The 25,020-nt window shown below is 42.6% G+C and overlaps 1 protein-coding gene across 3 annotated transcripts in view; it reads left to right on the top strand.

The window, feature by feature from the left end:
• LOC143295004 (proteasome adapter and scaffold protein ECM29-like) overlaps positions 1-24,797 on the top strand; it is a 73,054-nt gene extending 48,257 nt beyond the window's left edge. For all 3 annotated transcript variants that reach the window (XM_076606538.1, XM_076606537.1, XM_076606539.1), the window contains 13 exons: positions 49-140; positions 918-984; positions 7,168-7,299; positions 8,132-8,191; positions 9,415-9,626; positions 10,649-10,692; positions 11,216-11,252; positions 12,116-12,262; positions 13,158-13,266; positions 13,901-14,006; positions 16,620-16,714; positions 17,727-17,798; positions 20,036-24,797. In XM_076606538.1, the coding sequence (XP_076462653.1) occupies positions 49-140; positions 918-984; positions 7,168-7,299; positions 8,132-8,191; positions 9,415-9,626; positions 10,649-10,692; positions 11,216-11,252; positions 12,116-12,262; positions 13,158-13,266; positions 13,901-14,006; positions 16,620-16,714; positions 17,727-17,798; positions 20,036-20,175 (1,313 nt within the window). In that variant the 3' untranslated portion in view covers positions 20,176-24,797. The remainder of the gene's footprint in view (positions 1-48; positions 141-917; positions 985-7,167; positions 7,300-8,131; positions 8,192-9,414; positions 9,627-10,648; positions 10,693-11,215; positions 11,253-12,115; positions 12,263-13,157; positions 13,267-13,900; positions 14,007-16,619; positions 16,715-17,726; positions 17,799-20,035) is intronic.
• Positions 24,798-25,020: the final 223 nt, after the last annotated feature.

Raw genomic sequence — 25,020 nt, 5'->3', positions numbered from 1 at the left:
AAGGTTTAGTTTTTTGAGAAACCAAGTGCATGGTTGACGGTGTTGCAGGGAAGCTCATGGGGGCTTTCCTGCAGGGCTTGAACGACAGGAACAGCTCTGTGCGCAAGAACTATGCCACCGCTCTGGCCCATCTCGTTAAGGTCTCTTCAGCATTACTTCATTTTTGTTGTTGTTGTTGTTTTTCACTTTAATCAGACAGACGTAGTGTTGTTGTTGGATTAAGTGTCTGATGTATCAGAATATGTCTATCTGAACTGATAAATACAAGAGCAAGAGTTCCATTCATGACTGACAAAGGATGCAGCTGAATAGATATATGTACAAATATAGGTCGGTTTTAACTGATTTTCTTGAATACAAGGGTAAACATTTTATTTATATCTTATAAAAAAAGGACAAAACAGTCTAGATATATACACATGTATATATCTGAATTGATATGCTTAAATAAAGAGTAAGCATTGCTTTCATCTCTTACAAAGGATAAAACTAAATACATGTATGCATGTATGTATGTTTGTATAAAGTCAGAACATGGCATTCAGAGTTGGTGTGCCTTAGCACTGTTCTGCTTGATTTTATTGTCTGATGTTTCTTTGTGGTCACTGCCCTGGAAAACACAGTGTAGTGATGTAACATGTGAGGCATGGGTTGCATGCTGTCACGACAGGACTGCTGTGCCTTACTGTGGTTTTTACAGATTACTTCTTTTGAAGTAATTTGGTATGTGTATACTGTGCTTGTGTACAGATGTATTTGTTTTTACTATGTTTTTATATTTGTATGCTTTTATATGTTTATAGATACATAGTGTGTATTCATCTTTGTGCATTACAGTACAGTGTATGCATGCATGTGAGCAATACAGTGCAGTGTGTGAGCATGCAATACAGTACAAGACATGTGTGTGTCTCCAGGTGGGAAAAGACAGCAGTACAGAGAAGCTGATCACCAAACTGAAGACCTGGTACCTGGACCATGAAAGTGAGTTGGTCACCTGGTGGTGAATGGTGATTTCCTCTCCTTTGAACATTTCAGTGTGTAAAGTTTAACACACTTTTCATTCCTCTATCCCCACCTCACCCCTCCTCTCCGTCCACTCCACCACCTTTCCCATTTCTTTCTTCTTTCCTAATCTCCACCCTGCAGTAGTTGCAGTTCCAAGCAGTGGTCCTGGTTCATACTTAAAGTACATGATGGAGTGCTTTTCATATGAATTCAGAAGAGGTCAAATGTGTCTAGACTGCCTGTTTTATTGGTATTGCGTTAAATTCATCACCTTGTCGATAATTCAGCTTAATCAACCGTCTACCTGCTTGGAATCATTGGCGAAGCTACTTTTCCCCCTCCCAACCTTCCCCCCTCCCCTGACGCCCTTTACTCTTATCCACCGTACTCGCCCAATAGTGGCTTGCAGTGTAACACCCGAACCAGCCCGGTACCGCCGGCTAAACGCATGCTTACTGTGGGCGCAGCCATTGTTGTTTACATAAACGAGACTCGGGCGAGATTCACAGCCTCATTTTTGGTACTTCCTGCCATGCATTTTGCACTTTTCAGAGTCTGATTTGCTTGAATTTTGACAAAGTTGTGAAGACGAGTTGGATGATTGCCGAGAGCTTTAGTGCAATCTGAACGACAATTCTGAAGATGATTTTGAACCATTTTAATGATTTTAGCTTGAGAATCTTGTAAAAATTAATCAAACTGAGTGACCTAGATATTGACTGACCGAGTTTTGCCATCAATGAGAGTGAAGTTGGTCACTTGAAATGTGAACCGATCGCCAGACCTCCCAAATCATGAATCAAACTCTGGACCTCTGAAATCGATACTGTCAGTGAGTTAGTCTTGATTTCACTGATATTTATTGGCATTGTGCATGATTTTCCTGATTGTGCTAGTTCAGTGGAATATATTACAGATTTAGGTAAGTTTTGCCAAAGTTTTGAAGTTTCAAAGTTGCAAGATGAGTTTGATGACTGTCGAGAGTAGTAGCGTAATCCAAACAACTATTCTGAAGATGATTTCTGCGTGAGAATTTTGTCAAATTCAATCATACTGAGTGACCTAGACATTCACTGACTGAGTTTTACTGATATTGAGAGTGTAGTTGGTACTTGAGTGTTAATCAATCGCTGGACTTCAGAAATGGTGAATCGATCGCCGGACCTCTGAAATCGTGGATTGATCGCCAGACCATCAGAATCGATACTGTCAGTTGTTGATTGCACTGATACTTATTGACATTCTGCACAATCTTCCTGATTTTGCTAGTTAAATGGATTATATTTTTTCTTTTCATTAAGGAGAAATTTCATGTGAGGTAGGTTTGTTGTTTGTTTTTGTTTGTTTGCTGTTGTTTTTCTTCCCACCAGCATCATCCCTCAAAATGAAAAGAACATGAAAATCAGCATGTTCATTGTTGGAATTCAAGTTGAGTAAGAAAAAAAAAAGATGTGTTAGAAGACACTGCAGACCAGATAAACTTATTTCAAAGAAAATCATACTGCAATAAAAGAATTTTTTCAAAGTTAACCATCAAATTTAACACTTTTGTTTTTTTGCAACATGAGCCTGGAAACAAAAATTCTTCTGCAACTTTATTTTGTGTAGAATGCAGGAAAAATAAATCTGTGCAACAAAAGAAGGTGATTATATTTTTAATCAATATTTATAATTACCCACTACCGAAAATCGCAAGGGATATTCCCCTTGGCATGGGATTTCATGGGTGATTAGTGCTGCATTTTTTGTCAGGTCAGGTCATTAGATCTGCTACTGGTAACCTGTAATCCAGTACAACCTGTTCAGGGTCGGGTTGCCGACGACTAAACCGGCACTTCCACCGCTCCCTTCTGGGACTGGTGAGGCGGGTGGCTAGACACCCTTATGGAGATCCATAAAAGGGCGTCGGCTCGGGAGAGCCACCGACGGCCATCTAGCTCCACTGTGCTGTGTGCATGCCACACGCAGTTGGCCTCCGGGGTGTGTCTACCCATGTATGCGAAGTCTGGATCCGGCAGAATCTGCGGAAGAAACCTATCGGTTCAACGGAGAGGAAGGCGATTACAGCAACGCACTGTGGAGTGCAGAGAGCAAGATGAGACACCGAAAGGATATCTTGGTCATCCACTGCATCCGTGCTCATCCTCCAGTCGTCTCGACTTAGTCTTGCCACTGGAAATTGGTGGACCCGGACGAGAGAGTGAGGTTGACGTTGCGCAACTCCTCTTCACTTTAAACAAACTCATCGCGCAAGTCATCAGTCATCCAAAATGACCTTTCATCCTTCATTTCATCACCCCCAAGTCCTGTGGCGACAGGCGAGCGACGAAACGACAGGTGTGGGTACACTGGCAGTCGCAGCCGCAGACCTGCACGCAGGCGGCTCAGGCCATAGGGTCGTTCTTCGTCGACAGGAGCAGCGATGGAGCTCGGCAGCCGTCTGAGCGTCTGAGCAGCCCTCTTTAGGAATGCACTGCTCACCTCCCTGGCATGAGGAAGGGGCTAGAAAAGGTGCCCTAAAAATTGCCTGCTCCATATCACCCTGGCCAGCATACCGCGGCTGGCGGGGACCCTACATCAGCGGTCGAAACAAAGAGAAAGAAAAGAAAAAAACAAGGATCGTTCCTCTCACCATTGGTGCTTGGAACATAAGGACTCTCCTGGACAGAGATAATGCGGACAGACCCCAAAGGAGAACAGCACTAGTTGCATCCGAACTCGCCAGATACAACATCGACATCGCAGCCTTGAGTGAGACTCGGCTTGCAGGCGAAGGCGAGCTCTGTGAACGGGGATCTGGTTACACCTTCTTCTGGAGTGGACGAGGAAGCGAAGAGCGACGTGAGGCTGGTGTTGGTTTTGCAGTAAAAACAGCACTTGTCAGCAAGCTAGCTGGAATCCCAAAGGGAGTCAACGATAGGCTTATGACCATGAAACTCCCACTGGCATCTGGCCAGAAGCACCTCACCATTGTCAGTGCCTACGCCCCAACCATGACCAACCCGGATGAAGTGAAGGCGAAGTTCTACGAGGACCTTCACTCTGTCATTGCTGCCATCCCTAAAGCAGACAAGCTCATCATTCTTGGGGACTTCAATGCTAGAGTTGGCTCTGACTACATCTCCTGGGATGGAGTGATTGGAAAGCACGGTGTGGGCCACTGCAACCCAAATGGATTGCTTTTGCTTCAGACCTGTGCAGAGCACGAACTGCTGATAACCAACACAGTTTTCTGCCTCCCCACCCGTAACAGGACGTCATGGATGCACCCTCGCTCAAAGCATTGGCATCTCATCGATTATGTCATCGTCAGGAAAAGGGATAGGCAAGATGTACGTGTAACAAAGACCATGTGCGGCGCCGAGTGTTGGACAGACCATCGTCTTGTAGTCTCGAAGTTGAATATTCGAATCCAACCCAAGAGACGCCCCCAAGGCCAGAAGGCTCCAAAACGGCTCAACATCGCTAAGCTGAAAAGCATCACCATCAAACAGTCCTTTGTGGAGCTGCTGGAAGATCGTCTGGAATCCGCCTCTCTGGACAACCAGAATGTGGAGTCTGACTGGAGGACCCTGCGTGAGCTGATCTATAGTACAGCTTCAGAGACCCTGGGACCCATGACCAGAAAGCACAAAGACTGGTTTGATGAAAACTGTGATGAAATCAAGCAGCTTCTGGATGAGAAACGCCGTCTGCATCAAGCCCACCTGAGCAACCCAAAGTCCACATCAAAAAAGGATGCGTATGATGCCATCCGCAGGACTGTTCAGCAAAAGTTACGCCAGATGCAGGATAAGTGGCTGAGTGACAAAGCTGATGAGATCCAGGGATATGCTGACAGGCACGATATAAAGAGGTTCTATGATGCCTTAAAAGAAGTCTACGGCCCCACATCCTCAGGATCATCCCCCCTCCTCAGTGCAGATGGGAATACCTTGATCACCGAGAAGGAGAACATTCTCGAACGATGGGCTGAGCACTTCAACAGTGTCTTAAATCGCCCTTCCTCCATAAATGATGAAGCCATAGACCGTCTCCCACAAGTCCCCATCAACGAAGCACTGGACGATCCGCCAACACTTCTTGAGACCCAGAAAGCAATCCGTCTGTTATCCAGTGGCAAAGCACCTGGCTCAGACTCCATACCAGCAGAGGTCTACAAGGATGGAGGCACTGTGCTGACTGAGAAGCTTCATCAGCTGTACTCACTCATGTGGAAAGAAGAGACGATCCCCCAGGATTTCAAAGATGCATGTATCATTCACTTGTACAAGCGAAAGGGGAACCGGCAAGCCTGTGATAACCATCGGGGCATTTCCTTGCTCTCCATCGCAGGCAAGATACTTGCCAGGATCCTACTTAACCGCCTCACAGCACACCTTGACCAAGGTCATTTGCCTGAGAGCCAATGTGGATTCCGGAAAGAGCGCGGAACCACTGACATGGTGTTTGCTGCAAGGCAGCTGCAAGAGAAATGTCAGGAGCAAAATGCTGATCTGTTCTCCACCTATGTCGACCTCACTAAGGCCTTCGACACCGTGAGTAGAGAGGGACTGTGGAAGATCATGGCCAAGTACGGATGCCCTCGGAAATTTATTTCCTTGGTCAGCCAATTCCATGAAGGCATGCAGGCTCGAGTCCAGGACAATGGTGAAACATCTGCTCCTTTTGCTGTCACAAATGGTGTCAAGCAAGGCTGCGTCCTGGCTCCAACGCTGTTCAGCCTCATGTTCTCTGCAATGCTTACTGATGCCTTCAGAGATGGCGATGTTGGAATCGGCCTAAAGTACCGAACAGATGGCAAGCTGTTTAACCTCAGAAGGCTTCAAGCAAAAACGAAGGTCATGACAGACATCATCAGAGACTTTTTGTTTGCTGATGATTGTGCCCTCAACGCTGGATCTGAAGCTGACATGCAACTCAGCGTCGACAAGTTTGCCACTGCCAGCAGGAACTTCGGCCTTACCATCAGCACGAGGAAAACTGAAGTTCTCCATCAGCCAGCCCCAGGGAAACCCTACGTTGAGCCCAACATCACAGTCAACGGTCAGAGACTCAGTGCGGTGGAGCGGTTCACATACCTTGGCAGCACACTGTCACGAAATGCGACCATCGACGATGAAGTGAACGTCAGGATTGCAAGAGCAAGCGCAACTTTTGGTAGACTCAATGCAAATGTCTGGAACAGAAGAGGCATTAGTCTTGAGACCAAGCTAAAGGTCTACAGAGCAGTAGTTCTCCCCACACTACTGTACGCCTGCGAAACTTGGACAGTGTACCAACGACATGCCAAGAAGCTGAACCACTTCCACACAACATGCCTCAGGAAGCTACTGAACATCAAGTGGCAAGACAAGACCCCAGACACAGAGGTGCTCGCAAAAGCCACCCTTCCCAGCATCTTCACCATCCTGATGCAGTCCCAGCTTCGCTGGGCTGGACACGTGGCGCGTATGCCAGACCATCGGCTGCCCAAAAGGCTCTTCTATGGCGAGCTGCAACAAGGGAAGAGATCACACGGAGGTCAGAAGAAGCGCTTCAGAGATACTCTGAAAGTCTCTCTGAAAGCGTTTGATATCAACCCTGACTCCTGGGAGGAATCTGCAGTGGACCGTGACAAATGGCGCGCTGCTGTGCACAAAGGCGCCAGGTTGTGCGAGGCCAACAGGACTGCTGCAGCTGTTCAGAAGAGGCAGGCCAGAAAGTCACGGGCAAACAAGCTCCCTGACAATGATATGCCTGTCTTTGTCTGCCCCAACTGTCAGCGAACATTTCGTGCGCAGATTGGACTATTCAGCCATCTGCGCACTCACAGATAGACTCATGAGCATCCTTCCCCCCACCCCACCACCACCCTCCCCCCATCCCCCATCCCCCATCTGGATGACAACGATGGTCATCATCGATCTCGATGGACACACCACCACCAGTGCTGAGGGACCTGGGGGTAAGAGGGTTAAAACCGTTAGCTTTCCTGTACCAGTTTGGAATCTGTTGAGTCCCTCAAGGCTTTGGGATACTGTATAAGATGCCTCTGAATCATTTTTTTAAAAAGATGCTTCACCAGTCAAGGCAAAGGATAACAAAAAATGGGAAAGAACGCTTTGTTGCAGCAGCGGAGAAGAGTAGTGAAGGTGCTTTGTGTTTGGCTGTGTGCAGACGAGAGTGCACAGCAGGCGTGTGGAGTGACATTACATGCCATCAGTCAGACCGCACCAGACCACCTGCGTCGCCATGCCAGTCTGGCCATGCCGCTCGCCTTCTTTGCACTGCACCAGGAAAAGACAGAAGGTGCGCTGTGATGTGATATGTGTGTGTGTATTTGAGTGTGTGTGTGTGTGTGTGTGTACTTGAGTGTGTGTGTGTTTGTGTGTATTTGTGTGTGTGTGTGTGTGTGTGTGTGTGCAAGTGAGCGTGTGTGTGTATGTCCTTCTTGTTGGTTTGTTTTCTGTTCACTGCCAGAAGATTAGGTGCATGTATGTGTGTTTGTGTCTGTGTGTGTTTGTTGCTTGTTGTTTGTTTGCATGTGTGAAGAAGATGATGATGATGGTTTGGATACTTGTATAGCATCTATCTTCGGGTGTGATGAAGATGATGATGGTTTGGATACTTGTATAGCACCTATCTTCGGGTGTGATGAAGATGATGATGATGGTTTGGATACTTGTATAGCATCTATCTTCGGGTGTGATGAAGATGATGATGATGGTTTGGATACTTGTATAGCATCTATCTTCGGGTGTGATGAAGATGATGATGATGGTTTGGATACTTGTATAGCATCTATCTTCGGGTGTGATGAAGATGATGATGATGGTTTGAATACTTGTATAGCAACTATCTTCGGGTGTGAAGAAGATGATGATGATGGTTTGGATACTTGTATAGCACCTATCTTCGGTCAGATACCAAACTCTAAGAGCTTTGCAAACACAGAGTGCACATTCATGTGTACATATATTGGCATATCTTGTTTTTGTGCAGAAGTACATGGCTGTTTCTATTTGATTTTTCCAAAATAAGATCAGTAAGGTTGTGTTTGTGTGTCGGTGTGTGTGTGTGGTTGAACATGTTTGATCAGTAACAGTGGTGAAACTGAAGTTGTATGTTTTTCATTGTGCAGAAGAAAAGAAGAGTAACGAGTCCACTGAATGGGAGGATGTGTGGAATGAGATTACACCAGGTGGGGCATATTCTTCATGAACATTTATGAACATGTGTGTGCATGTGGGGTATGTACACTCATGTGTTTGTATGTGATTGGGGGGGTGCATACACATAGGTGTTTCCACACATGTTAGTGTGTGTGAAATGATTTGAAAGTAAGCTCATTTGAACCGGTTTTCTAAATGTCCCATTGATAACATTGACAAAAACAGATGTTTGTGGAATGCAGTAAATATTCCCCAAACCAGTTCTCATGAAACATCAACACCACAATGTCTCTCTGTGTAGCTCAGGTCTTGAGCTTTTTGAAATGACTGATGGAGTGAGACAGGCAAGCTTAAAAGAAAACACACCACTACTCAAACCAGATTCCTTGTCATATTATTAATGCAGCAAAGACTACCGATGACACATCTGCCCTTACACCAGTCATAGATGATGAACTGCAGGTTGATACAAAACAGTTGTTCCAGATCAATAGACATAGGGTACAGACAATTATCCTTGCCGCTGAAGTAGTCCTGTCTCCACTCAGTACCCAGAGCAAGTGTGGATCTGGACTTGCCATGCTGTTTCTTATCATGCTGTTTATCCAACGATTCTGTGAGAAAACTCTGGCTTAGGTGCATGATTTCTTTTTTTACTGCTTCACAGGACTGGTGTTAAAAGAGCTTGTATACTTCACATCATAGTGCGATACCTTTCTTGTGCAATCTAGTGTTGTGTATTTTCTGAAAGGAAATGTATGAACAACACCTCATCACTTTGATACCAAGGTCAGTCTGTTCCTGGTTGTATGTGGAGTGGTGGCCTGTTGGTAATGCGTCAGCCTTGAAAGTGAGAGAATCTGAGAGCATGGGTTCAAATTCCATGCTCACCAGTATTTTCTTCCCCTCCACTAGACCTTGAGTGGTGGTTTGGATGCTAGCCATGAGACAATATTCATCCCAATAATAGACTGAGGTCCTATGTGCAGCATGCACTTGGCACACATGAAAGAGCAACAAAATTCTGGCAAAACCTGGCAAAATTCTGTAGAAAAATCCACTTTGATAGTAAAACCAATGTACTTACAGACAAAAAAAAGGAAGAAGAAAATTATGGTGGTGCTGCACTGTGGCGATGTGCTCTCCCCAGGGGATGAGCATCCTGAATTTCACACAGAGAAATCTGTTATGACAAAAAAGAAATGCAATGCAATGTGATACAGTCGATGTTGTCAAGTATCCGGTGTGGCAGGTATGGAGGGTGGAATCCGACTGTACCTGTCGGAAATCACAGCCATGTTGGTGGAGCTGATCGACGCCTCAGCCTGGACCACCAAAGCCCAGGCAGCCCGCGCCATGGCAACGGTTGCTGAGCGACTGGGGGCCCAGTTGGGATCCCCCCATTTGGGACAGATGTTAGATGCCCTGCTTGGGGCTCTTCTGAGTCGGACCTGGACAGGAAAGGTGTGCCCTGTTGAGTTGGTACCTTTTTTGACTGTGGATGTGTGGGATTTTTCAAATGTGACAGGCATGCACATACACACTTAGGTGTGTGTACACATCTTATTCTTTCTTTCTTCTTTGTTCGTGTGCTGCAACTCCCATGTTCACTTGTATGCACAAGTGGGCTTTTATGTGTATGGCTGTTTTTACCCTGCCATGTAGGCAGCCATTACTCCATTTTCTGGGGTGTGCATGTTGATAATGTTATTGTTTCCATAATGCACCGAACACTGACTTGGATTACAGGATCTTTAATGTGCTTATTTGATGTTCTGCGTGTGTATACACATGAAGAGGGTTCAGGCACAAGCTAGTCTGCACATAATATGTTGACTGGGTGATTGGAAAAAATCGCCACCCTTAAACCACCAGTTGCACTGAAAGCAGGGATCAAACTCAGGGAAGTAGGGAGAGAACCCGGCACACTACCCATTTGGCCACAGCACCTGTCTTGCAGTCTGTATAAGTCAGAGGTTGAAAGTCCTAGAAGGGTTTTTGCTCAACCCAGAGCCATTGTTCACATTATTTATGGTTCTAGATAACTTTTAAGTATTTTTTGGTAAGTAGATAGGAGTTCATGCATAGCTGTGTAATGTTTGTCTGTCAGCCGCTGTCCTGATCAGTTCTTTGGATGTGCTCTGTGACAGAAAGTACTGTATGAAGTGGTGGGATTTTTTTTTCTTCAAAATCATGTTTACATATGTAAAAGTTTGATTGATAGTTGATCTAAAATTTGATAGGAATAGTGCAATAAACATCATGCTTACAATATTGTATAAGTTTAAAAATGATAGTTGATGTAAAATTTGATTGGAATAGTGGAATAAACAACATGCTTACAATACTGTGTAAGTTTAAAATGATGGTGCAAAATGTGATTGGAATGGTGCAATAAGCACCATGCTAAAAGTGTTGTATAATTTGGTGTAAAATATGATTGGAATATGCAATAAACATCATGCATAAGATGATGTACCTTTCAGGAAGCTCTGCTCAACACACTGTCAACAATCTGCCTATCCTGCAAGTAAGATGCTGTCAGTGTTTGTGAGGTGTTCATGTTCATGTATCTGTGTTTGTCCATGCATGTGTGGTGTGAATAGAGAGAGAGAGAGAGAGTGTATGTGTTTGTGTGTGTGTTTTAACAAATGAAACCATCAGTATTGTACCCATGATAGCGCACATCACTGCATATGATGATTATATGATTATGTTGAGTTATGATGAGTCTGTAGGACAGAACAGAGAGCCTTCACACTGTAATGACTTGCATTCATTTTATCTCTGTAATACTGTATATGCTGGAAACAGTTGCTCCTCCTTCCAGGTGTATGTGACAGACTGTTATCTATCATTATGTCCCTTGAAAAGGGTGTTGACATGAAAGCAAGGAATTATTGTTGGAGTACTTTTCTCGTTGCCTGTTAATTGTTTTCATTTGTCTAAACGTATCTGAGTTTGAGGCTTTTTTTTCCCCTTGTTTTTTTTTTTTTCCAGCGTGGCTTGTTACTCTGAAAACATATATTTTCATTATGTTATATTGTTTACAGAGATGCTGTTCTGCAAGATGACACCTTGGTTCAGAAGGTAAAGCTTTTTTGACTTATGCTGTTTTGTTTTTTTGACTCATCCGAGCTTTCATTTCTTACTGATACATTATAAGCAGGCAGTGCCCAGTTTTATACACTTAATCCCACAACAACTCATTGTATCTCAGTGACTTTGTGTTTTAGTATATCTGTATTTGAAGATCAAATAAATAATCTTAAAAAAAATGACAATCACATTTCTCAAGAAACATTAACATAATGTTTAAAGGTGTATTGACATGGGTCATTTCTGATCATAGAAATACTGTTGTTTAATTTTACCACCATTACTATATGAAGACCATCATTTCAATCATGGAAAACAAGTAGACAGTACTGGCACACTGAAATTGATGACATGAGATAAAAGTGTGGATGGGGCTAAGAGAGTTTTTTTCTGGATCGTATAAATCATATAAATCATGTCTTATATTGTAATAGTACCTTGAATGGATGTCGGTGATCATTAATGGGACTGATTCCTCATCTGTCAATGGTGACAATCAACTCCAAAGTCACCAGTGTGCAGCTCACATGCATGTGCTTCTGACACACATATTACATCAATGTTACACTTTCACAACTGTGACTCACAAAAGAAAGACACATTGATAAACAAGTGTGATGACACTACTTAAGCTTTTGTTGGATACTTCGAAGTGGAGTGAGGGAGATGGTTTACAGTGTGTTGGTACCTGACAGATTGTGGACAAGGCATTGAGGGAGATGGTTTACAGTGTGTTGGTACCTGACAGATTGTGGACACAGCATTGAGGGAGATGGTTTACAGTGTGTTGGTACCTGACAGATTGTGGACAAGGCATTGAGGGAGATGGTTTACAGTGTGTTGGTACCTGACAGATTGTGGACACAGCATTGAGGGAGAGTGGCAAGGACCAGCCGGTGTACAGACTGTCAGCCCTGGCCTGTCTGGGCAGCATTGTGGAGACCTTCCAACGCGACCTCTTCCAACGGGTCTGGGACATCGTCACCCCCCATCTCTCACAGGTGACCAGTAGTGCTGTCACTTAACAGCCAGTGTAGTCTTTCAGTTTTCAACATTCACCTCTCAAACTGGAAGGAAATCTGATGTCAGAGAGCGTGGTTTTATGATGTATACACAATTGTGTTGTAGCATTTACATTGGTTACATGTTTGTATCAGTAAGGAATATTTTGCTTTTTGAAAATATATTAAGGACGAAATGAGTAGCACTATCACAGTGTTAACTGTTTGTCATAATTGATGTAATTCTGGTGGAAACTGGCTTGAAGTATTGCTTATTTGAGATCAAAAATGTATTTCAAAAACAAAGTAAAAAAAGAATGCTGACTGAAAAATGATGTTCTTTCTCAACTCACCAGTCTGCTTCGTACAACACATGTGCCGTCCATAGCAAGATGCATGATGTTTGACTGCCAGACACAGAGAGAAAATGTCCCACCCTGCTTACATGCATCGGGTTGTCTGCACTGGGTCGGTCAGTCATGCCATGCTAGAGTTTGATAATGCAAGACAAGATGAAACAAATTTGTTATTCGTGAGGGTAACAGATACAGAAGGAACATGCTTTTTTCCACATCCGCCTTCATCCTGAAGAGGAACTAAAGCAAAAGAAAGTCACACCAATCCAGCTGAAGCCACCACACCCACTTGCACACATAAACAATCATGCTAACAGATGCAAAATAAGAATAAATCACTGGGAAGGGAGAATCCTGGCAGAGAGTCTTTTCTGAGCCAGTTTTTATGTGACATTTGCAAGAAAGTGTAGGTGTTTGGAAGACACTAAGCAGAAGCTGTTAGGTACCAACAAACTGTGGATGGCCTGCAGCAGCAGAAGCAGAAGTAAGGTGCCCACTGACTGTGGTGTGGTGTGGTGTGGTGTGGTGTGTGTCAGCAGACGAAGAAGGAGAAGGATGATGACAGCAGCCCTGTGCAGGAGGAGGAGCTGACCAAAGTATGCTACGTCACCCTGGGTCAGGCCTGGCCCCTCGCCCACACCACTCAGGGTCAGACCTCCACTCCTCTCTCTCTGTCCCCTTTACCATGTGCTGCTGATTGTTTGTGTGTCTGTCTGCATGCCTTTACTTGTGGTGCTGGTTGCATTTGCATCTCTGTGTGCACATAGGTGTGTATGTGTGGGTTTGTGCATGCATGTACATGCAGTTACAAATTGTCAACCTGTATTACTCTTTTGTCACAACACATTTCTCTTGTGTGAAATTTGGGCTGCTCTCCCAAGGAAGAGCGCATCTTGACAGTGCAGCACCACCTCTTTCTTTTTTTAAAATCTGTCTGCAAGAGTGTTTGTTTTCCTATCAGTAGTATTAAAGTGTATGTGTGTGTGTTTGCATGTATGCGGATGAGTGTACTTGTTTCATTTCATACAGATAGTCATATGCGAGTGTAATTGTGACACACTGAAAATGGTTTACAAATAAGCATTTGTGTGTGCGTGCATGAACGTGCATTCTTGCATGCATGCGAGTGTAATTGCTACATTTTGAAAATCAGTTAAAAGTTAATAATCAACTTCTTGAATTCATTCTGCCATTTACAGGCAAAAAACAACATAAATTTCATATATATAAACGAAAACAAAAAAACCCTTGAATATCACTGGATGACTTTTGTTTTTTCCAGGTGAATTTAAAGAAGTGTACCTGGACAAGTTGGTGTCTGCCTTGCCAGTCAGTACGTGGAAAGTGCAGATGGTGGTTTTACAGGCTTTGTACAAATACATTGACAGGTAAGATGAAAATATGTGTATCTGCATATTGAACAAGAAAACAAGAGTGAGAGAGAAAGCAAGTGCACATTTGTATTTAGGACTGTTAGCCAAGGCCTTGCTGAAATATAACACCCTTGGGGATGCAGAGAATTTCTTTTAGTTAACTCTCTCCGGACGAAGGAATGCATGAGGATTCCTACATAAAATGTATTCGGTTTCAGACGACGGAATGGAATAGCATTTTCAAGAAATAAAAATCCATCACGCGTTGTACACGTGATTTTGTGATTAGCCAAGCAGTGTGCGCTATTCTGGGTCACTCCACAATCGAATGGTATGATTGGTCAGCCTGCCATGTGTGGCCCGTCTCGCACACACGCTGACAAAGTCACTGACACGGTCGTCTGCTTGCGTGCCAGCCTGTTAGCAAAGTGGGCTCTTCTCAAAATGTTGTGAAGCGAACAAGGCAGCGACGACAACATTTTAGGGTTGCTGAAGTACTTGAAATGCTACAAACTGAAGGGTCGGACATTGAAGAGGTGGATGATGACGAAGAAGAAAGCGAATTTTAATGCAGAAAGTGAGCATGGGTATGGTGATTCGGGGTGAAAAATTGGCAGTATTTTCTACATATGGCAAAACTGTAAAAATAAGATGAGAAATTTGATTTTTTTTTTATATGTAATAGCTCAACACGTAATAAACCAATTCTGAAAGTTTCATTTTCTTACTCTGTATTTTGTATTTTTTGTAATTTTTTTCCAAACCCTTACAAATGGGCTGTCTGTGGGGAAAAGCAAGGGAGAAAACTTGTCGTCACGAGTGAGTTAAAAAAACCCATCTCCGATTGAAAATTCTGTGCTGGAAATGTCCTTTTTTTCTGTTACATTCTTTTTCTGTCTTATTTTCTTTCCTTTCTTCTGTCGTGTTTTCTTTTCTTTCTCTTGTCTCTACCTCACCTTCTGCCTTGCTGGTCCATTCAGCACTCTGCGCCCAGGAAAATCCAACGCATTTTCCCTGTCTTTTTAGAGCTGAGAGGAGTGGTCTCTTCCATTCACTCGGTTTTACCGACTCACAGGTGTAAACAAAGTTAGTCTTTGTAATTAGTTGTCATCTCGGTTGTCCATGCTAGTGAAAGTGTGCGTGCATGGTTGGTAAATTATTTGTGTTGGCTTTGATTCAGAGTTGATGGTCACAACAGAGTGCGATGAAAATTGCCCAATTGCAAGATGATAAGAAGCTACCTTAAAAGCATTTTCCCCCCACTAATTCATGTGGTAGATCAAATGGATATTACACACTAGTTTTGAAGGCTGTGTCTCTCCTTTTTGATGACTTTTTTGTGTTTGTGCAAGAAATGTGAGATTTCCAGTTGCAGTTTCTTTTGCTGTGTATTACTTTTTTATGATTAAAAAAAACAACAACAACTCTGTATGATTATGCTCATGTTCAAGTGTTATTTGTGTGCTGTTTATAAGGACAGTGATGGGCCTGAAGGCCACGGAACTTGATAACACGTTTTTATTTTACGATGGTGAGGGTGAAGGGTGTTACTGATGGTATTATTCAGATGGGTTTGGTTCAGGACTCTTCAAGAAAGCTGTTGGCACAGTATACCTCAGCATGGAGTCAGGCCTGAGAAAGACGGACCATGCTTCAGTAATGATCAGGAAGTTGAGCAGCACTTCTGAGATATGTCCCTGCAGTGGATGACAGTTTGTTCAGCTGGGGGTATTATAGGACTCTTTGTTCAGCTGGGGGTATTATAGGACACTTTGTTCAGCTGGGGGTATTATAGGACTCTCTGTTCAGCTGGGGGCATTATGCATTGTTCATACATGCCCCACCTCAAAATTTTGCACTTGAAATGTTCTTTTCTGTCATACTCTCATTTTGGTCTTTTATGCAGCCTTCACGGTCAGATCAGTTTTTAAGCACTGTGACACGAGAATATACCGGTAATGTGATGTGATGATACTCAGATTTGTGGTAGCAGTCTTACCTTTTTAGCCCTCAGCACACTCTTGGCTGGTTGGGTGAGAGTCGGTCATGGCTGAAGAATCCTGGTGGGATTTGAACTTGACCAGTCATGACTGAAGAATCCTAGTTGGATTTGAACTTGAACCTCACAGTCATCAGTCCCACACACTCACCTGACCACAAAGAGTGGTTACAAATTGATCCTGGATGGCACTGGGAGACTGCTGAGTTCCTGTGTTTCATTTTCTGATTCCTGTGGTGGTCTGCATGTCTTAACTGAAAGCTTTGGGCTTGTAGTATCTCCTTTTAACTGCACAGTGCCTCAGAGCTGTCATGAATGCTACCCCCAAAAGTCTAGAAATGTGTGGATGTACAAGCGTGCGAAAGTGTCTTGTGCAAGAACAAAGACCAGTCAATTCAAGCAGCATCAAGTACAGAGTCCTCTTTTTGTTGTTAGAAAGTTACATCAGAGCACTACAGGGCTGTTTGAAGTATCCTGCCAACTCGAGTCATTGTAAAAGTTGGAGAGAAGACAGAAAATGAGACATGCATGTTATGTGGTGTTTATGTTCCTGAAGGTCTTTGAAAACCTGCCTGTGGAAGCGTATATTACACACAAATGAAAAAAAATCTTTCTCCTTTTTTTTTCAGACTGAAAGAATTTGAGAAGGAGCGTCTGTCAGCAGAACCAAACCAGTTTTCCTCCACCATGCACACAGTGTTCTCTGCTGTCCTGCCCTGTTTAGGTGGGTTTTGATACAGTCTGTCTCCTTAGGTCTTGGATCAAAGTGTTGGTCAATGGCCGCAAATACAAACTAAAAATCAGCTGCAAAATTAGTAAGTGCTTGCCAACATTTTTTTATAACTTAAAAATGGGCATACTGTGTCTGTGTATATGTTTGATAAAAAGCTTTTTTTGAATTTTTTTTTTTATTAATTCAACAGACATGTGTTTTTTACAAGTGCTTGTATATTCATGCACAGTACTTCAGAATCTAAAGATCTGACTTCTTGAATAGATACATCTGAAAGAAACCAGTATAGAAAATATTATACATGTGTTCAAAACTCAAAACATGCTAAAAGTATGTATTGTACATGTGTTTGAAACTCCGCACATGCTTGAAGTATGTGCTTGATTTAAACATAGATTGTTCAGATGCATTCTTGTCTTGCTTGTACAAAACCAGAAGTGTATATGTGTGTATATGAGAGTTTGATGTTTATATGTTGGGCAGGTAATCTGAAGTATATGATGATCAAAAGTGTATGTGAGGGTGTTTGATGTGTATGTGTTGGGCAGGTAATCTGAAGTATATGATGATCAGAAGTGTAAGTGAGGGTGTTTGATGTGTATGTGTTGGGCAGGTAATCTGAAGTATATGATGATCAGAAGTGTATGTGAGGGTGTTTGATGTGTATGTGTTGGGCAGGTAATCTGAAGTATATGATGATCAGAAGTGTAAGTGAGGGTGTTTGATGTGTATGTGTTGGGCAGGTAATCTGAAGTATATGATGATCAAAAGTGTATGTGAGGGTGTTTGATGTGTATGTGTTGGGCAGGTAATCTGAAGTATATGATGATCAAAAGTGTATGTGAGGGTGTTTGATGTGTATGTGTTGGGCAGGTAATCTGAAGTATATGATGATAAGAAGTGTATGTGAGGGTGTTTGATGTGTATGTGTTGGGCAGGTAATCTGAAGTATATGATGATCAAAAGTGTATGTGAGGGTGTTTGATGTGTATGTGTTGGGCAGGTAATCTGAAGTATGCGGCAATCAGAACAGAAAGTGCTTCCATCATCCGGCTCATTGTTTCCCGATTAGCAGGTATGTCATCAAGTTTGTTGCTTCTCATTATATTGTGCTACTGTTGTTGTTTCCTCAGTCATGCTGGAAATAAGGTTGAAAGTCGTGTGGTGTCATATCAGCGCTTCATCTTTTGGGCTGACTTGTTCTTGTCTGTGCACATATTTTTGTGCACACACACACACACACAAAGTAGTACTGGAGCATATGCATAGTGGTATCAGCATGTAGTCAGTCTTTTTGCTTGCTGTCTGGAAAAAAAAGTACAGGAATGATTGTATTTAAGAGAAGAAGAAAAAGGCAGATTATACAAATGGACAGATCGACAGAAAAGACACTGCATGTACTTGCAAGCACATTGTGTGTGTGTGGTTGTTTGTGTGTACTGCAAAGATGGTGAAAGTATTGTGTTTATATTTGAACACTATATTCCCTTCTTTTAAGCATATTCAAACAAATGAACATTCCCCCAAATTTTGTCCTTTTTTTTGCGTGTGCGTAAATTATAAAACAAAATTTTTATTAGATGACATCTAGATTTCGTTATTCTTCAAATTCATATTGGACTATACGGCGTAGGGGCGTGTCCCCCGGGTGGCGGATGGGGGAGCCCTCCCTTTGGGGGTTGCACCAAATGATATGGAATAAGGTGCCGTGGACCCACATAGTCTAGGAGAAGGACAACTCTGATTTCAAACCCGGGCAGATAGAGTCCGTTAACCTCAGCAGGCAGTCCTTCCAAGAGAAGGAAAACTCCCAAGAGAAAACCTGGCCAACTGTAAACTATTACCAGAACAGGAAATCACTGAAGACGGCGCCACAGTGGCCTCTCTAAGGGGCGTGATCTAGTCAAAACTGGCTGTGCACACATTCTATGACATATGGCTACGCAGACAACGTTAGACCGATGTGGTGTCGTCTTCCTGGACCATGGCCGGGGGGAGACGGTGCTGGGCCCTCAGCCTCAAAGGGGCCCATCCACTACTACCGACCACGGACGCGATGCTTCCCAGACTCTTTTGGGAGAACAGAATGGAGCACATGGGCAAGCAGCACTTCGTATCGTCCACTGGAATGCGGAAGGAGTACAGCGCAAGAAGGTTGAGCTCCAGCGGTTTCTGCGTGAAAAGGCGATTGATGTATGTTGCATCCAAGAGACTCACCTCAAGAACACTCACTGCTTTTTCATAAGAGGTTACGAGCTGTTCAGACAAGACCGAGAGAACAGAACAAAGGGAGGCCTCACCACCCTGGTAAGAAACAACATCCCAGCGGCAGAGACCCAGAGTTCTGGTCAAGCTGATCTTGACACAGAATTTCTGGGAGTCAAGTTGGTGTTGCCAGGCACGTCAGTGACAGTCCTTAATGTCTACTCACCTACAAACCAAATACAGCTCGACTCTGTCCTTGTTGATTCCCACAGCTGGATCATCACAGGAGACTTTAACAGCCACTCACCCAGCTGGGGCTACCAAGATCTCAACAAGAAGGGAGAAGATGTGGAAAACTGGGCAATCAGTAACCAGCTGATCCTCATCAACAGTCCAGAAGATCCATCTACGTGCTACTCACGAGCATGGAGGACCACAAGCACTCCTGACCTGGCCTTCGCGACAGACGACATCCATAGCATTGCCCAAAGGGAGGTGTCGCCCCAGCTTGGAGGCAGCGACCACAGGCCAGTGATCATTACAGTACAGAGACATTTTGAAACCCATCCCACCAGGCTCCCAGCAAGCTGGAATTACAAGAAGGCAAACTGGGACCTTTTCAAGCACGAGGCAGACAAGAGGACTTCTGCGCTGACACTGTCGCACCAAGACATCAACGAAAATGCCAAGACTTTTAATAAGGCAGTATTAGACGCGGCGCAGGCAGCTATTCCATGAGGCAAACGCAGGAACTACCGTCTCTACTGGACACCTGAGCTCAACACCCTGCACAAGACCCTCAGTGAAGCCAGGGACATGATGGAGAGCTCCCCCACTGACGAAAATGTAGAGACACACAACAGAGCGAAATAAACACAGCAAAATAGCAGCTCCTGATCCAGATTAGACACAACCCCTGTTCCAAATTACACACACTTTCTAGAGAACAAAATATATCAACAAAAATGTGCACTGTTTACTTACCCCCTCTTTTCAAACTCCAGTGCATTTGTCATTTTTGATGCCATGTTTCACTAAGGCAGCCGTTGGTTTGTGTGCAGTAGTAAAGCTTTTTCAGTATTTTGTGTTGTTGATGTGTGTCTGCAGAAGTGAACCAGCTGGGCACAATCTCACCCAGTGTTCGGCAACAACTGACGCAGGCCCTGACCCCTCTCACATCAGACGGGCCCTACGAACTTAGAGAAGTGTGCAGTCAGCTTGTGAAGACAGTCACATCCATTTCATGAGGGACTAGGGTAGCTGTGTAAAAGAAAAAACTGTGACTTCTCAGCATGGGTTTTGGGTGGGAAGAAGACGAAGGAAGTGAAGAAGGATGGTTGTATGAGTTTGTGTGTGAAATAGTTGTCTGCAGATTTGGAGGGGTGTCACCTCATCTGCAGAGGGATTTTGTGCATTGCAGGCAGTGGATTGTGAGACAGTAGTGTGAGTAGTTGTTGTTTTTTTTGTTTGTTTTTGTGTTCAGTACTAGATTTCATGATTGTTGGGTGGTTTAAGGTTTGCTTTTGTGATCATAGTTGTTTGAAGAAAATGCGTTCCACGTTATCTTTGTTTACAAAAGGTTGCTTCCCTAACCAGAACAATCTCTCATTTGCTCCCATTCCTACAAATGTTGCACATTCACAGGTTTGCATCAACTGCAGGTTTAAAAGAATGTTACACATCAGCTGCAGGTTTAAAACAAAAGGTATGCATCAATTCAAGTTTTAAAAAAATGCTTAAAGAAAACGTTATGCATCAATTCAGGTTAAAAAATAAGTTATCCTTCAACTGCAGGTCAGTAAAAGAATAACGCATCAACTGCAGGTTAAAAAGAAATGTGATGCGTCAGCTGTAGGTTTACGGAAATATAAAAACCATTTAAGACCTTGAACTTGAGTTCCTGTTGCTTCAAGGAGGTGCTAAAGCATGCAGATGACCCATACACCCAACACATGCTTGAAAAAGAAACAAAAAAAACAAAAACAAGGGTGGGAACTGGGGGTAGAGGTGGGGGCAAGTGAACTTTATGAACTTCACAGGTGAAAAAATTATAGTTTGTATAACATCACAGTTTTGCTGTTGCTGGAGTTTGAGTGCCCCAATCCACTGGCAACGGTGCGCTCTCTGCATTTAAAATGCTGTGACTGTCATTGATTGTGTGTAGATACTGGTAGGTAGGTAGGTAGGTAGGAAGGTGCACAGGGTGACCAGCATCATCTGGGAGGACTTTTTCTCCTCCGTTTCTGTAAGTGGCCAAAGCAAGACTGCTTTAACCTCTTAAAACTCACAGCACTGAGAGGCTTGATGGTAGTAGTGTGGGCTGTGCAGTAACATTTGTTTACATTGTGCTTTGTTTCTGCTCTGGTTTAATGTTGGCTTGATTATTTTTCATCCACACTTGATGCTGCCGTTTTGCTGTGGGTCATTGATGTAGGTCATACTGCTGTTTGTGAGAGTGAAGTGGTGTTTGTTTTTGAAGACCTTTTCATGTGTTTGAAAATGCAGAACATAGTCAGTTCTGGGGGTTACTGCCCAGTGTCACTGCAGCAGAACCAGCAGTTGCTTTAAGTGGTGTATTGTCTGCCGATAATTGCTCTTCGTTTTGCTGTTAAGAAGTGAGTTTAGAATTTGTGCTGTGGTGTTCCTCATTGTTATGCCGTAAAGGAGAAATGGGTTTAACGTTTGTGCTGTGTTGTCATGGTTTTGTTGAATCTCAGGCTTAGAGTGAAAGGACTGCATGCATTTACTTTGTGTAATGTTTTCACAAAATAGGCAGGCTGTTTGTGTATCCTGTCAACAGTTTTTGAGGAAAGAGTGAACCAACAGCTTTAAATTTTGGGGTTTGCATGCAGTTGTACTTAGAACTAACTTATCAGTCTATTAACAGAGGACATTGAGGATATGATGATGTTATATTGTTAATGTTTGTTAGTTGCTGTCAGGATAAATGGTCAGATTGAATAGAATGATACCATCAGAATGAACTGACAAACTGAAATAACATTGGTTGTAGTCAATGACTTTGATATTATGGTTTTTCTGGTCTTGTGTTAAAAGATAAGTTGCATTATTTTGTTGCATGGTATGTTCTGTTGCATGTTTTCATGAAATTCCAAAGGATTTATGTTTATCCAGAGTTGTGTGCAAGTAGGAAAACAAATTTCATCCCAAAATTACTGTCTGATGAATGTTTTTGACTTCATAAACATATCCTCATGTTTTGTTGGTTTTTTTGTTTTTGTTTAAAGACAGTGATATGTTGGGGATGTTTTGCAATTTTTTTCAGTACCATTGACATTGAGTTGGTGAGTTGTGTGAATAGACTGTAGAGTATGTTCATCCAGTTAGCTTCAATGACAAGAATTACACTTTCACACTAATGCCGAAGCCAGTGTTTGTTGTTTTTTCTCACTGGAAAAAACAACAAATAACATTGGTGCTATGTCAGGTGATCCACAGAATAGAATCTAATAAATTCTGCTGTGAAATATGACCAAATTTGGATTGAATCCATTCAAAACTGCTAAATGATTCCAGATCCTATTTCTGAAACAATTTTTTTTTTATCATGATATGCCAGTCCTGCATATCCAAACTTTTTTCCCTCCATAACTTAACAGTCAGACAGGTTCGTTTATCATAGAATTTATGTGCAGTGTTGATTTTGAGCTGGGCAGTTTTATGCAGACTGACACATGACCACTGATGTCATGTTTCATTAAATGACTTGTCTGTAGAAGAGGAGCAAAGACTTCAGAAACTGATGTGTAGGTTGATTAATTAACAACAGTTAGGAAAAAGGAAAACTGGTTAAATTAATGATTTTCCAGAATTTTTCTCTCTGGGTCAGATTCATGCAAGTGGAGTTCTTTTTGATTTTATTATTGTCCGGAAGCAGTTTGAATGCTAAAGGCATCAGTCTTGTGTAGATCTGCAGCATGATAGAGATCAGCCTATCTTTAGGAACTGGAATATGTTTCATTGATATATTTGAAGTGTACAGAATATACACTGTGTTGAATTGTGGGCACTGTTCATGCCACGACTAGTTGCTTGGCTGGCAGCTTTGAACCATGCAGTGAAAAGGCTTCTTTATCTGCACATTAAATGGCTTGAAGACACCTTGGTGAGACTATGAAGGAGAGAAGTGACATACATGGAATCAAGGGAATATAATTAGAGGTACAATAGAGGTGACACATGGAATCAAGGGAATATAATTAGAGGTACTATAGAGGTGACACATGGAATCAAGGGAATATAATTAGAGGTACAATAGAGGTGACACATGGAATCAAGGGAATATAAGTAGAGGTACAATAGAGGTGACACATGAAATCAAGGGAAGATAAGTAGAGGTACAATAGAGGTGACACATGGAATCAAGGGAAGATAGTTTGAGATAGAACAGAGGAGACATACATGAAATCAAGGTGGGAGATACAAAAAGAATGTCCATGAAACCTCACCAGCTGGAGAAGTCTAACAAAGCCCTTGCAGTAAACATAGCTTGGGTAGAGTTTGGATTCACATTTGTTTAACACTAACATATTTGTGTGGCATGCCTATGTGTTGAAACAGAATCGTTTAGATTAAAATTTAGGTTTAGGGAATTGAAATTGAGTGGAAGCAGGAACATTTGTGTGGCTATAGAACAGACTTGAGTTTGGGAGTGGAATTCATGTTTGTTGTGAGTGGGAGTGGATGGAGTTTGAATGGAACAAGAATGGGTAAAACTACAACAGTGGTGAAGATACCCGTGTGAAGTTGACGTATAATGGTACTGTGACAGTGAAGGGTAAGTAAAGATGACAGGTGGCCTGTATGTTGCATCCCTGTGGTGATTTTTTTGACTGACCCGATCTCCTTTTAAGTGAACTTCAGAAACATCCCAGTAACCCTTGCACAAAAATTGAACTGTGTGTACTGACATCTGCTTATGATGAACAAAACTGGTTTATTTTAACGGACCTACGCATTTATGCACTTTCTCAGTTTCAGATTTGTAGCAGTACTGACAGTAACATTCCATTCACCACTGTACCAAATGCCTACTAGAATCAAATCTACAGTTTTACTTAAAGGAACAGGATTTGTTTTTTCTTTAAAATGTATGAACATGTTTCAGGAGATTGATTTCAGTCGTTATAATCCAAATACAAGTCAGAAGTGTATTAACATGTTCATTGGATGTAAAATGGGTCAAACCAAACCTGTTTCAACATTTGGAATACTTTCCAATGATTTGGGACTTCAAGAGGATAATTCAAATGAAAATTTCCCTCTTCATTGTTTATCATTTGGGTGTGGGATTGACAAAGACAAGGAAAAGTGATTTATTTCCTCACAACAGCCAACACAGAGGGTGTATTGATTCCCTCTGCCACTCCTTTATTACTGATTCTAAGTCAGCAACTAAACTATTGTGAATTTGGCAATATCAATCCAGTTTGCAGAAAAGCACCTCCATGACCAAAAGACTCACAGGTGTTTAAAACATAAAGGGTTCCAGAACACAAAGTTCCAAAATTGAACCTGAAGGGTCCCAATATTTTTTAAATTTTATTGTTTATTATAATTTTTTCCCCAGCTCTTTCTTAGTTTGGGAACTAAGATGAAAGTATGCACAACCAAGTTAATTACCTTGTGTGATTTGAATATGCATTTGGATTCCCGTGTTCATAGGTCCAGTTAGATGTCTGTTGCATCCTTTAAATTTTTGACATGTTGGGTATGCAACATGTGTGAGTGAAAGTATTCCACTGTGTGTGTGTAGATTTGAAAGTGGAAGCTTAATGAAGGATGATTTTGTTCTGATCGGTTGGTTGGTGGAGGTGTCCATGAATTGCCCAAATAAATTGTGTTGGCATGGTCCTGTGACTTGTGTTGGCAGTGGTGTGGTGTGTGTGTGGGTGGGGGGTGACTGAGTAGTCATGAGCAAGGGCTATATATATTATATATATATATATATGAATGCTGTGGGGAACCATTAGAACTCCAGCCAGGGCTTCATCACCCTTAGAATTTTACTCCACATTTGACAGCCAGTGCTCACCTTTGAACACAAGGACACACATCCAGGACTCACCCAG

Source organism: Babylonia areolata, chromosome 20 (assembly GCF_041734735.1).
Source record: "Babylonia areolata isolate BAREFJ2019XMU chromosome 20, ASM4173473v1, whole genome shotgun sequence".
NCBI lineage: Eukaryota > Metazoa > Mollusca > Gastropoda > Neogastropoda > Buccinidae > Babylonia > Babylonia areolata.
This window is presented reverse-complemented; position numbering and strand designations above follow the sequence as displayed.